This window comes from Fusarium musae, chromosome 2 (genome assembly GCF_019915245.1).
Source record: "Fusarium musae strain F31 chromosome 2, whole genome shotgun sequence".
Lineage (NCBI taxonomy): Eukaryota > Fungi > Ascomycota > Sordariomycetes > Hypocreales > Nectriaceae > Fusarium > Fusarium musae.
In genome coordinates, this window is record NC_058388.1 from 1,495,780 (window position 1) to 1,510,306 (window position 14,527).

The 14,527-nt window shown below is 49.8% G+C and overlaps 3 protein-coding genes across 3 annotated transcripts; 2 read left to right on the forward strand and 1 right to left on the reverse strand.

Annotated features, from left to right (window-relative positions):
• Positions 1-486: 486 nt before the first annotated feature.
• Positions 487-4,064, forward strand: J7337_002416 (uncharacterized protein; the record flags this gene model as incomplete). The annotated part of the gene is made up of 3 exons (XM_044820145.1): positions 487-1,935; positions 1,987-3,014; positions 3,065-4,064. 3 exons carry the CDS (start codon positions 487-489, stop codon positions 4,062-4,064), a joined length of 3,477 nt encoding a protein of 1,158 aa, XP_044684445.1.
• A 3,713-nt stretch (positions 4,065-7,777) lies between these two features.
• Positions 7,778-8,990, forward strand: J7337_002417 (uncharacterized protein; the record flags this gene model as incomplete). Its single annotated transcript, XM_044820146.1, has 4 exons — positions 7,778-7,957; positions 8,081-8,482; positions 8,553-8,852; positions 8,907-8,990. 4 exons carry the CDS (start codon positions 7,778-7,780, stop codon positions 8,988-8,990), a joined length of 966 nt encoding a protein of 321 aa, XP_044684446.1.
• A 3,133-nt stretch (positions 8,991-12,123) lies between these two features.
• GNG1 (Guanine nucleotide-binding protein subunit gamma) lies at positions 12,124-12,460 on the reverse strand (the record flags this gene model as incomplete). Its single annotated transcript, XM_044820147.1, has 2 exons — positions 12,124-12,244; positions 12,300-12,460. 2 exons carry the CDS (start codon positions 12,458-12,460, stop codon positions 12,124-12,126), a joined length of 282 nt encoding a protein of 93 aa, XP_044684447.1.
• Positions 12,461-14,527: the final 2,067 nt, after the last annotated feature.

Below are 14,527 nucleotides of genomic sequence, written 5' to 3' on the forward strand. Positions count from 1 at the left end.
TTGCAGATGCGGCCCATGAGCTTAAGCCAGAAAGAGACAGATTTGACAGATGAGTTGCATAAACAAGTAACGCCGTTGAAACATACTGAAAGTTTAATCTGAGCAACTCGTCGCTTGTATTGCCTTGAAAATATCTCAAAGTCTGGTGACCTTTTTATGTCAGCCTTTTCCCTGGTTGCCGCTGACTAAACGGGGACCGTGCACGCCAACTTCACGCGTCCCTTGCCCGAGGCAGAACATCACTTCCTCTGCAGTCACGAGTTCCATCAATTTGTTCACTGAACAAGTCTTCCTTTGGCCATCAATCCTACGGAATAGTAAAGAAAGCTCTCCTGGTGTGTATGGCGCCTTTCAAATGATTGGTGAAATCGCCAAGCTTCGGACCGAGCCTGCGCGCCACCTCCCCCTTGACGCGATTATCCATCTCGAGCTTGCGCCAGCGACGCTCAGAGCTTCAAGTTTATATCGCCATTAGTTTCGCTCAAGATGGCTCCGGCATCCCCGACTCCCAGGCGACCCGTTACCGGAAGACGTCGGGGTCGTCCTCCGGGTTCGACCAATGCTGCTCGTGCTGCAAGAGCAGCCCTCGCGGCAGCCTCCGCAACCGAACCACCGCCGAAACGACGTCGATATATTCCAGGAGGGGCCGGTGGTGGTGGTCGCTTCGCTGATGCTGAATTGCTGACCACGCCGAATACCACTGGGCCTTCAACAGTATCGAGGTCAAGAGCAGCTGCGCGCGAGGCTATCAATGGCCCTTCTCCATCCATAATGCCTCGACGAGAAAGAGGCGCTCGCACGCGAGCTGCTGGTAATGATGACCTAGAGGAAATGCAATGGGGTTCAGCTGCAGCTATGGCGACTGCAGTGAAACAGGCTGAAGATTACAAGCCCCGCGAGGAGCGCAGCTGGGAAGACTTCCACCCTAACCTAGATATTGATGCTACATTCATGATCCTGCCATCTGAACAAGTTGACGGTATAACTCGAGAACAACCAGATTTATCAGTGGTTCAGGCATTCGGAACACCTTTGGACGAAACCCGAACCCCATCGAGACAACCGAACCCCGCATCAACTGGAAACACACCAAACCCTCAAGGTCGCTCAGACTCGAATGTAGCCGATGTTCTCAGCGAAACACCTTTACGGCGTCCTCGTCGACCGACCCGAGATGTGGTCAGCTTTTACAGCAGCAAGCCCCTGGACTTTCTCACAACACCGAAAACACCTAAAATCCTACCCATCCAGAACCAGACACCGAAAGAGAAACTGGATCTTAAACTACCGTCATACCGCAAAACTAACAGCATTGAATTATATGAGAGCAAAACCTTTGGTCAGGCTCGCTTTGTCGACAAGTCAATGAGTAATGTCGGCTATCAGGAGAGTGATCACTACCTGCGCCCGGAGCAAGCTTTAATCAAGTCTTCTGATCTTACCATGGAAGATGACGCAGAATTGACCGATGCTGCTATGGCAGCATCTGACGGGCCGGTTCACCGTACCCGAATCGGTCGTGTCGAATATGATATGGATGAACAAGATGATATTTGGCTTGGACGATACAATACCCACCGCAAGCAAAACGACGTTCCAGCTATAACCCGAGAAATTTTTGAAATCACTATGACAAAGATCGAAAAGGAGTGGCATGTGCTCGAGAAGAGAATTCCAAAACCGAACCCGAAGCCTCCACAAACACATCGTCCACGATCAAGCTCTGCCGCCGCTGTAAATGGTGAGCCGCAAGGGGGTGAAGAGCCTGACTCAAAATGCGCCATTTGCGACGACGGCGATTGCGAAAACACCAACGCAATTGTGTTCTGTGATGGCTGCAACCTTGCAGTTCATCAAGAATGTTATGGTGTCCCATTTATCCCAGAAGGCCAGTGGCTCTGCCGCAAATGCCAGCTCTGCGGGCCTTCCGTTCCCGTAAGTCTAGCTCAGAACACTTTTTCGAGTTGCTGTACTGACCCAAAGCAGACTTGCATCTTCTGCCCCAATACCGACGGCGCATTCAAGCAAACCAATTCTTCAAAGTGGGCACATCTGCTTTGCGCAATGTGGATTCCTGAGGTTTCCTTGGGTAACCACACGTTCATGGAACCAGTCATGGACGTAGAAAAGGTCCCGAAAAACCGTTGGAAATTGACGTGTTACATTTGTCGACAGCGAATGGGCGCATGCATACAATGCGGAAACAAGAATTGCTATCAAGCATTTCATGTCACCTGTGCGCGGAGATCCCGCCTGTTTCTTAAGATGAAGACTAGCCAGGGTGCTCTCGCTGTGTTGGATGGCGGCATGGTGCTCAAGGCCTTTTGCGACAAGCATTGCCCCCCTGACTATGTGCAAGAGCATAGTGTTCAACAGGCCACAAAAGCAGCCAAGAAATTCTATAAGAGAACTATGAAGAATCGTATCTGGGCTGATAACACCGCTGTTGCGAATGCTATTGCAGAGCAGCAGCGCAATGCCCTTTCGGAACAGCCGTCGGATGAAACACAACTTACTGGGACAAAGTCTGCAGCGGTTGGTGACAAAAAAAGAGGCCAGAATCCGAAGAACGTCTGGAAAACCCCTGCAGGTGCACCTATTATACCGCAGGCCGTGTTTGAAGTCGTGGACGCTTCGATCCAAAGATTCGCATTTCCTAAACGCAAGGAGTTCTTAAGCCAGGCATGCCGCTACTGGACCCTGAAGCGCGAGAATCGTCGAGGAGCAGCACTTCTAAAGCGTCTGCAACTTCAGATGGAGTCCTTTTCCTCGATGGAGCTTACGCGGCGTGACTTCGCAGCCATGGGACCGAGCGGAAAGATCAGGCTTGCCAGACGCATTGAATTCGCTGAGAATTTGATTGTTGAGCTTGAGCAGCTCAAAGATCTTGCAGCCGAGCTTGTGGAACGGGAGCAGATCAAAGTTGCCGCTGGTGAACTTGAACAAGAATTTGTGGATGAGTGTTACTTCCCTGTTGCGAAACTTCTCAACCCTGCTGTTGACAGGGCAATATCGTAAGTGCATGTATTGTTCCGCTGATCTTCACTTGGACTAATTTTTTCAGACTTGATAAGGATCTCTTCAAGGCCGGTCTTGACAAGCTTCAAAGCCGCGTTAATGCCCGCTTTTATGTGACAGTCATGTCCTTTGCCTTAGATCTTTGCGATGTAATCAGTACTGGCATTTCTACAGCACCGCCTGAGTCATCTACGGCTGCAACTCAAACTGAAGCTGTCGACGCACCGCCTGCTAAAACCACTTTCTCGGATATACGAGAGCGCCGAAAATTGGGAAAACGCATATTGAAGGCTGTTCAGCCACACCTCGAGACAGCCTTGCGAATCGAGTCGGAGATCTCCCAGAAGCCTTTCGAGGGCTTAAATAAGGCGTTGGAGAACATCATTGACAGAAGCGTGGACGTCCGACCACTGACTGCGATGAGCCAAGATAAATCAACTGACCTCAGTGATGAAGTCAACGACACCATTATGGTTGATGCCGAGCTTCAAATTACTGTTAAGGCCAGTTCCACCGAAGGTGGAGATGCGATGGACACTACTTCAGAAAATGGAAATATTGAGGTCAGCACTAATATTGATGTCGATACATCTGATCTTGCAGAGGCGGGTGCTGTCGAAAAACACGAGTCTCTCCACAACGCTGTCAACTCATCCAATACACCCCCCGACACAGATGGTTATATGTCGAAGCCTCAGCCGGCACAACCGGGGCCTCCCACACCGCCACAATCCAACGGCAGTCTTGGGTTGGAGCCCACGGATCCTCTCACAGATGGAGGGATACTTTGGTACCTCAAGGGTCATGACCCCAAAGGAACATCTGTTCTTGAGGAGCGCTGGGCCGGGAGAGATGCCATCCGCATGCTCAGCGAGGACCTTACAGATTTAGATGACGAAGAGTTCAAAGGCTTGGGTATGGATGTTGACCACGCTGCAGCAACTGCCACAGTTGAGGCCGATGTGAAGGAGGAGGTAGAACCCGCGGGTGGTAAGACCAGAGCGAGTAAAGCAAAGAAGCGGAGGACATCAACAAGGAGAAGATGATCCTCAACGTACAGGCACATACCAAGCAAACGCTCACCACAACCGGCGCATTTTGATTGCTTGCCATTTTTTGCGGGTTCATTTCACAGAGTATAAAGGGCCACACAGATGCACTAATGAGCTTGGCGTTCTAGGGAAGGATGGGAAACAAGTATTGCAGGGTCAATACCTTTGAGAAGGAATTTATGGGATGAAAAAGGCGTTGGCGAAGGATTCCCAGATGGATTATGGGAACGAAAGGACTTAGCTCAGCGATGGATTGTGGCTTGAGAATGTGTACGGTTAGTGGGATACTATACAAATGTATAAACTTAATGATCGTGGAATCTGAACCGAATAGTATGACTCCTGGTGCGTAGTTTCCATCGAATACAGAGTTCAGTAATAACTCGACCATGCTTTGATTGCTCCATGACGGCCCCTATGGAACCCCTGACGATCAAGTGAAACCCGGAGCGGATATATGGAACTCGGTGACATAATTCGATCATGATATGATGGAGAATATCTGTCATGGTGTTGGGAAGCATTATCTGATAACTCTCTTTTAGTGGCGGTGACGGTTTGGGATGTCACGTGAATTACGGCCTGGATGTATGATGATGTAGCCACCTTCGTCCATTCGTTTTGCTTGCATCACCGTTTGTATTTGTACACCGGCTCCTGCGCGTCCTAGCGGGGCACGCGTCCTGACGCAATAGACGAGAGAGAAATGAATGGTCGGTGAATAAATTGAGGTCATTTTCTTCACAAGACGAGGCTTGGGTAGCACAAAGATAGGTGTCTTGCTGCCTTTTCTGATATCTGGCTCGTCTAATTAAGGTATTGAACAATAAAGCTGTGGTGCACACATTGTTAGCCGACATGTCCGTCGAGCTTACGTGGGATGAAATGGTTAAATCGGAGCATCCAATGCAGAATTCTTTTCTCTCTTGGATGGAGCTGAGCTTAGCTTAGCTCTGCAGAGCTAGTTCTCCGTATGCACCAGGTTCTTGATTTTTGGTTGGTGTTTTTCGATCCTCCATACAGAGACCTCGAAAGGGATCAGCATTATGCAGCAGAGGAAGGACATGTGCCGTTGTGTGTTGCCTTGGGCATGAGTGGCAAGTTTCTTGCATGCGCAACTGAAATCCCATGGGGGCTTATTATGGAGGAGTTGCTGAACAGTGGATGAGGCGACTTTTTTTGAAGTCTGAGGTCGGAGAGGAAGCTCTGCCGTAGAGTGGATGCTACGTACTCGATCGCAATACGACTTTGCAGGCCTGTCTATCTTTGTATCATATCCTGGTATTAAAGGAATCCCTGTTCTCGATGCGCTTCATGTCGAACGAATCAGCTTCTCACATCCGCAACCTATACACACGCGACAACGTCTTCCTCATTCGCATGTACTTTAGGGTGATGAACTAATAAGGAAAGAGACTCTTCTCTGGGACTGACTTGGGGACCGATGCTAAGAGAGCCGAGAGAGGCTGAGCCAGATGAAACTGATGTGTGCTCAATCTGGGCTCTATCACCTGGTGCTCTAGTCTAAGCGCCGACGAATCCGGTCGCCAAAGCTATGTCGGAGCCTTTAGAGTCCAGACGCCCCCCTTTTTTTTAATTCCTAGTGACAGGAAAGGAGCAATTTTCCCTGGCGAAGCTGGCTTGTCAGAAAACATCAAGGGTTTGTTTAGTAGTTAGGGCTTCTTTAAGGCGCGATATGACGTGAGGGTATCCATACCTGGGCACCCAACGGGCAGCAAGCAAATGAGACTTACAGCGAGAAGGAAATGAGACGGTGATTTGAGCCAAGCAAGCGAGACAAGAAACAAAGTAACCCAGGACGACAAGAAATAATTGAAGAGGGGCTCCGAAATGTCAAGGTGAGTTACGTTCCAGTCTCTATTGTTGTATGGGTATGCAGATGCTATGTAGACACTGGATCAATGAGAAGAGCCAAGATTCTGTCTCTGTCCATCACTGGATCTGTCTTGTCGGGCCAGTTAGAACGAGGCATCCATGGGCAGGTGAGGTCGGGTGAGGATCCAATGCAATTTATAGCGGCTTCTCACTAAAAATATAGCTATCCTCAGCAGCCCCAACCCCGGAGTGCCACTGAGGGCCAGCTCCCCGAGTCCCGTACTTGTCCCAGCTCCATCCATTCCAGGTTCACATCCGGGCCCTGTACTAGCGCTTTTCCAGACCAGGGCAGGTACCGTTTAGTGTAGGCAGCCCAAAGCCCAAGCGTAGGTCCCGTCCCGGGTCAGCTCTGTTTGGTGGTTGTGACGAGTCCACCTTCTCAGCGAGCGAGTGAGTGAGTGAGTGTGAAAGCCCGGGCAGGAAAAATTGGAAAACTTCCCCCCTTCCGTTCCCCCAGGTCAGAGGATAAACTTCAACCCTTCAACTCAACCCGACGACGACGAGACGAAGATTCTATCCACGTGTTAGCCACATCGCCGACACTCTCTGCGAATATATTACAAACCGCTCGTCTCTGTGAAGAGCTGCTTTGCTTGTTACTTGATCCGCCATTTTCTTTTGGCCCCAGACGACGACTGACGAACCACCGTGTTCCGTCCCTCAACTCCAAATTCCCTGATCGCGCCCACTTTGGCAGCCCCAACAGACCAGACGGCGATAACATAAATAAATACAAAAAAGGCGAAGAGAACATCGTTTCTCATATCTCAAAGGAAAAGCATCAAAGCCGACGATACAGAGGCCCTTTGCTGCACTCTGCTTATACATCCTACAAAGGCGACGAAGCGTCACATATTTGTCGACGCAATATCTACTCTTGCTTGACCAGAAGAAGAGGACCGCGAAAACTCGCAGGCGCTGACGGTGTTCTGTCTTCCCCCTTCTGGCTTCTAGCATCTTGCTCGCCCCTCATTTTCTGACGCCCTGTACCTACCTGTCTCTTTCTGGTACAGCTATCAACACCCAAAGTCGGTGGCCCACTGCGGCAACCACGACGACGACTGTTTTCTCCCCAGATTCAACGTGATCCGATTGCTTCTTTTTTGCAATTCAATATCGAACGGCGACACAATTTGCTATTGCTGATCAACTTGCTCTTCTGCGCCTTCGATCTCTCGAAACGCAAAATCCTCCAATCGCTCGCTCTATTAGGGACGTGATCCCTTCACGGGTAAGTTACCATTTGGCGTTGGTACTGGCGTGCGCCCCATTCAATTCATTGCTCGCCCGCGCCGCGCCGTCTCGTCTCCCCTCTTGTTCCCCTCCCGTACCCATTTCGCGCTCACAGCCCTCTCTTCATGCTTGTTAGGCTGCTTCCCCTCCAATTTTTCTAGACTCCTCTCGTTTCGTTGTTCCACCATCGCAACGCAACGCAACTCACCCGCAAAGCAAAGCAACGCATCCTAACCCAACCTTGTCTTTTGCCCATATTTATCCATCCATTCATTGTCAAATTTTCACCCTCTTGTCGGTCGCGGCGTTTGCAAGTTTGTTCGGAGGACACATTTTTCTTCGACTTGTCTCTTTTCCCACGTCTCTCTTTTTTTTATTGCCTTGTATCTTGTTGCTTCCCGGTTCACCGGCTGACTCGGCCAGGTTTTTGTGAAGTTTATTATCTGGTATCATATTTCAGTCGAGAAAGTTGCCCCAGCAGTTGTTCTAATTAGCGATCTTGTCTGCCGCCCTCCTCCCCCACGCGACCCTCCCTTAACTCTACTGCGGGCATCCTCTCGCCAGCAAATTCTCTCAAAATGGCAGACCAACACGAGGTCGATCTCGACTCTATAATCGACAGGCTACTCGAGGTACGAGGCAGCCGACCCGGCAAGCAAGTTCAGCTTCTCGAGGCTGAGATCCGTTATCTCTGCACCAAGGCTCGTGAGATCTTCATCTCTCAGCCCATCCTTCTCGAACTCGAGGCTCCAATTAAGGTATGTTTTTGGCCATTTTTCGTACTGCTTCGGTCTGAGAATTGGTGCTTGCTACGGGCGCTTCTGCTCTGGGTTTTTGGCAGTCAAGAAAATCCCTTTGCTTACTTGCCCGTGCCCTGATAGATCTGCGGTGATATCCACGGACAGTACTACGATCTTCTCCGACTCTTTGAGTACGGTGGCTTCCCTCCCGAGGCCAACTACCTCTTCCTCGGTGACTACGTCGACCGAGGCAAGCAGTCTCTTGAGACCATTTGCTTGCTCCTTGCCTACAAGATCAAGTACCCCGAAAACTTCTTCATCCTCCGAGGTAACCACGAGTGCGCCTCTATCAACCGAATCTATGGCTTTTACGACGAGTGCAAGCGTCGCTACAACATCAAGCTTTGGAAGACGTTCACCGATTGCTTCAACTGCCTTCCTATCGCCGCTATCATCGACGAGAAGATTTTCACCATGCACGGTGGCCTCAGCCCTGACCTCAACTCTATGGAGCAAATTCGCCGTGTCATGCGACCTACTGATGTGAGTAGCCTGGACTGCGCGAGATGGAGGCGCAGATTGTTCCGAGTGAGAGATACTGACAGATTTCTAGATCCCTGACTGCGGTCTTCTTTGCGATCTCTTGTGGTCTGATCCAGATAAGGATATTACTGGCTGGAGCGAAAACGACCGAGGTGTCTCGTTCACATTTGGTCCCGATGTTGTCTCGCGCTTCCTGCAGAAACATGATATGGACCTGATCTGCCGAGCTCATCAGGTTGTTGAGGACGGCTATGAATTCTTTTCCAAGCGCCAGCTGGTCACGCTATTCAGTGCGCCCAACTACTGTGGTGAATTTGACAATGCCGGTGCGATGATGAGTGTCGACGAGAGCTTGCTGTGTTCTTTCCAGGTGAGATTTTACAATGCTTACTATGATACAAACATGCTGATTATTTTTTTCTAGATCTTGAAACCCGCTGAAAAGAAGCAAAAGTATGTTCCAACCACTCTTGGCAGCACTAGCACGCCTATCAACTCCCCCCGCTAGAAGAATATTTGAAGAATTTATACCAACAATGTGCTTTCAACAGGTTCGGCCGACGTTAAACAATCATCCCACCTCCTCGACTAAGGTGAATGACAACCGCGACGAAGAACGAACGACTCGACTCGGGACTTGTCTCGATCGAAGTGCACTCCCAATCTCCGCTGTCTCGCAGCTAGCCTTGCCACCGTTGGTGGCAGGGAATGTTGGTCCACTGGGAGGGTGACGGAACTTAAGAGGCGCCGGACGCGACGCTGACCTTTGCGAAACCCGAATCGTCTCTAATGCCTATATGCGAACTTGATAACGACAAACGGCTGTTTCTTAGCTCCACACACAGATAAAACATTGACAAAACTGTTTTTTTGAGTTGCACAAGCGCATATACAGTTCTCGGATTCCATGCACACATGATCCACGGGACAGACGATCTTGCCATATCTGCTCTGCGTAGGCTGGCCCGTGGACATACGCAGTTCGAGAGGCTGGTATTCTCTCACTTGATTTCTTGTGATGACAAGGATAAGATACTCCATCCATTGCTAATCTGTCTGGCTGGGAGCGTTTTCTTTTGCGGCCATGTTGCATTTCGTGGACGAGCTTTGTGTGGCCTTATTCGTTGCTCAAGAGCGACCCCTGTATACGTTTTGTGCTTTTAGATGGGTTTAGGGAGAGTGGGCAGGAGGGCAAAGCGTTGCTTGATTTTGGTAAGGGATAGCGAAGGTAGTGCACATCAGGAGAGGAAATAAGTTGCTAGAGCGAAAAGTAACAGCTGCACGAATTGTGACGAAGATGGTGTCGTAGTATCTGGTTAATAGTAGTCATAACTCGACCTACGCCGAAGGTGAGGATGAGTACGGAGTGGCTGATATGAAATCACAAAAATACTCATCTCCTCAGACAACCACCACATAGGCGTGTAAGTCTAACTATGCCTATTCATATCTATATGAGGGAAGATTCTCCTTGGGCAGCAAGCGGGGCTATCAATACGAATGCCATACGTGAAGGGGCATCATTAAACCTGTCATAGGCCAGCCAGGTCATGACCCCAAATGCTTGAGAAACGTTACTGGCAATCGTCGCATTTCTCTTTGTCAACTGGCTTGTCTTTCGCTGCCTCCTCCTTCTTCCCATGATCCCTATCAACATGGCCTAGGTCTCTTCCTGGTTCGATGACATCTCTCACCCTCCTCTTGAGCTCCTTCGTCTCAGGAAAGCCCCCATCTTCCCGACGATCCCAGAGGGTCTTTGTAAAAGCAATTTCTGCACCAGGAGCTTGATGCGTGATGGTCACGATGAAAGTCCCGCCTGTAGAAGGCTGAAGAGCGACCTCCCCGATGCCTGTTGAGAATGTGGAGAGGAGTTCTTGAGCATACTGAGGGGTGTGAGCTTCTGGTCACATGCCAACATACCTACCTAGCAGGCTGCGAATTCGGTCAACTTACATAGGCAGCTCGTAACATCCACTTACACTGCGTGCAAAACTGGATAGAAACGCGGGGAAGAGGCGTTTGCGTCGATGCCTGGCTTGTCATGATTTTCTCTCGCTGACTCTCAGTTGCTGGTTTTGCTTTGCTATGCTATGCAGTCGTTTCCGGGAACGTCGTGGTCTATTCTTGGCTTGGCCGGGCTGGGCTTTTGAGTTTTTAAACTCTGGGGCGTTGAGGGTTGAGAGCTTGAGTTCGGCAACGAAATCTTTCCAGTAAGATAACCTTATCATTGAGGTTTGAAGGGAACAATTGAAATAGTACGGGAATCTTGCCCTAATGGCTTGAGATGCCCAAGATCGATTGATACTTGTAGGGGATTAGTAGTATATACTACTAACTAAGGTACTAAGGTATACTGTATGAGGGGATATTCTTTGCCCCTCCACCTACAGCTAATGTGAATGCCCAGTCATTTCTCTGTATGCAAGCCCCGCGGTCGAGAACGCCTCAAATCGACCCAGGTGATCCACTTTATAATTTCTGCTTAGGCACATCAGGTGCCCCCGATAATGTACTGACATGCTGAGGAAGAGAATTAGTTCTGCTGAAGACCACGCCATAAGATGTGATAAATGGCTGTTACAGGTTAGAAGCGGAAGTGGCAGCACTCTCTACGTCGTAGCCAAAGTGAATGGGTAGTGTATAATCATATTCAAGACCTGCTCCAGGTCGGGACGTTATGTACTCTGTAATACTCGTAGAATCCCGAGTACCTCTACCAGCAAAAGGCTGCAAGGAAGAATTGCCCGGGTCGGGTTGGGCGGGCGTAAGATTGAGTCCTTAAACCCTCAAAGTCTGCACTATGTGAAATAGTGATTTGTCCTATGGACAGAAATGACTGAGTGGAAATCACGAGTTATAAAACCGAGTATAAGCACGATTGAGACTCATATCTCAAAGCCTCCAGATCAACAGGTGTAAGGATTAAAGTCATCAAATCATAGATAAAAAGTATATTTGCTGGGGGAACGTACACGACATTGGATGGAAATGACACCGAGATGATAACAAAAAAATGATGATAAAAAGGAGAATTATTACATTCGCGCAAGAGCCCGATCCATAAACCGTTTTCTAAGGCCCAGACTCAGACCCGGACTCGTCGTAGTGGTTCTTCAACCTCTCCCCTTATCGTTGGTCTCATAGCAACATCCATGTCTCTTCCAGCGGGAAGAAAAACAAACGTGCGGAGACAGAAATATTAAATCGCTGTAGTCCAGTCCAGCCTCCTCATAAACCATGGCTCCATTGCTCTCGCTGTTGGTTTTCGTGACCCGCTCAAATAGTATGGTATCTTGGGTATCTTGATCTGGGTCCTTCTGGTACAGCTGGATCTTGTGTATGGGCTTTCTCCCTCTTTCTCGCGCTTCGCGTCGCTTCGTCAATAGGGCAAGTCGTTCCTGGTAGCTTCCCAAGTAGCCGTCGTGGTAGTGCTAGCAAGAGCTTTGGTATCCAGGGCCTAATTCGCCTCCATCATCCGAGTATCCCATACTCAGTTCTCCTTGGTTTACTCCCCTTAGATGCGTCACAAACATATCGAAACCGACTGCGGCCCACCCCCTAATCGCTGAATCATTGCCGACATTGCGTAATTGTTGATTTTGGTAACCAGTAATAAGGAAAAATTATTATCACGGGTGGCATTACATGACCACACAGCAGCCGCCAGATTGTTGCGGCGCATAAGGGTCCTCGCCCTTGGGTACAGCGCCCCAGACGGAGGGAACCATGTAGTCGCGAGTGCCATTGCAGTAGGCAATGATGCTAATACGATATTAGTTACTGGCGCATTGGGGCGGGATCAACACGATCAACTCACCTCTTTGATGCTGTGCTGACGGGAATACGCTCTCGCTCAAGATCCTCGCGCAGACGGTTGTTGAGCTCGGTTAGCCGTCGGAGCTTGAGATCGGCCATCGACTGCTTGTTCTTCTTGATTTGCGAAGGGTCGCCGACATCGCGAGAAGTGTACTGAGGCATCTTGGAACGGGGTGCCGAGGTGGGCGAGTGAGAGCGGTTTTGGAGGGAGAGTCACGGCGATGAGGCGCGCGAATAGGTTGAGAACTGTTAATCTTCAATATTAGCGAGGTGCTGGAATGACATCGATGAGTTCGCAGTGTAAATCGAGACATCGCGAGATGGGCAAAAGACGGATCAGGGAAGGTCGGCGAGTCGCGTCAATCGAGTTTTGTCTCGGGCAAATGTCATCGCAATCGGAACGAATGAGTCCAAGGGAGCATCGTCCGTCATTTGATTGATTCTGTCGATGCCCATTTCCATGTTGTAGCACCTATATGGAATGGAATTGTCGCTTGCCCCTGGTTGATGGCGACGAGGATTTTATCACTAATAGGATATGACTTACGGAGCGTCGGACTGGAGTCAATAAATGACAGTCGGAGCTTGCGAGGCGATTCAGTACCTTACGCAGACAAGAATGAGAGAATCGACGGTCGGGAGGGTATTCGGAAGGTGATGATGGTTGGAACGGGCGTGTGAAGGAGAAGAAAAAAGGGTCCGTCGCGAGAGGCCAGGGAAAGTGGAAGTGCAAGTGCAAGTGGAAAGGAAGGTAAGGTTTGGTGAAGTTGGTGGCAGAGAGCAGAGCAGGAGCGAGAATGTGATGGGAAAGACCTGGCCTGGCTTGGCCCGGGGGCCATGGTAGGGGGGGAAACTGCACTGCAGTGGAAACTCTCGAGCTAGGTAGGTAGGTACGACCGTACGGCCTACACCTACCTAACCCAAAGCCAACAGCAGGTCCAAGTTGCGGGAAGCACCAGCACCAGCATTAGGACAAGCTGGGTTTAGATCGCATAGTGGAGCCACTTTTCCACGGAAATGAGCCACTGAGTGCTCGATAAGTCTTTGTGCGTCTGGGGACATCCTTAGGCGGATTTGCCTGGTGGCTCGTGCACCTGAAGCTGTGGCTCTTCCTTCTGTTCCTGTGCTGCGGGAGCCCTGGCATTGAAATTGGGGGGTAGGGGGGAGCTGCTGGGGGCCCCCGTTGAGGGACCTTAGACCTTGCTAGGGGTTGATGTGATGATCAACGGGATAAGGAGACGAGACATTATCTTCAGGACGTTGAATGGAGCCAATTGATTCAGAAAGGAACATACCAACAGCCGATTTCTACAGCATCAGAATTAGCTTTGAGTTCAAACCTCCTCAACAACCCGTTGAAGACAGCGAGTTCAGCCTGGCCCGGCCCAGCCCCTGACCTGCCTGATGTGTTATGCTCATAGCTAACGAGTTAATTATGCTCCTCTTATTGCAGCAGACAAGCATCCATGGCAAAAAGGACTTTCAATCGAGCCATAGAACGCTTGTGGTTGGCTTTGGTGGGGCCTGCGGAACCGTATTTGGCCCCGAAGCCATCTTAGCTGCAAAGCTACAGGCACTTGATATTGCCTTTCAAATTATGAGGGGAGGAACCTGAATCAGCAACCCTCCAAAGCCAAGAAGCCGGAGCGAGTGAGAGAACCTCGTCAATCTCTTCGATTTTTGTTGATAGGGGAGGTTGAATGACATTGACTTCAAACGTCTTGCGTCAATACTGCTCTTATTTAGTACCTACCTACGGAGTAGGTATAGATGTTTACTGACCTTGGTTACGAGGCTTATCTACCAGGTCTTCCATGAGATCATGCAAAGCCACCAAAGACGGATTTTATCAAACTTTGATCAATCGGTAAAAGCGGGAAGATCTACTACCAGAACGCGAGAGTTTTAAGCAATACGCCATTCATCTCAACAATGGGGCAGTGAGGAAGTCAGGTTAATCAAGTCCAAGCTCGAAAAGCACAGATCCAACTAGGAAAACATTGCCCAAGCTCGTTCGTTCTTGGTCACCCAAAGCTCGTCTCGTCTCGGCTGCTCGCAAGCTTATAGAACCGAATACCACTACTCCGTCCAAAAGCTTGCGACACCACGTAGGTAACGTTCCCAGATTTTGTGAGCCCCTTCCTCAATGCACCTACTGCATCACTCTCAAGTTTCCGTGGAGTTCGAGACGCTCAGAGTCTCTGTTTCTGCTAGGTACTGTCGCTTCCC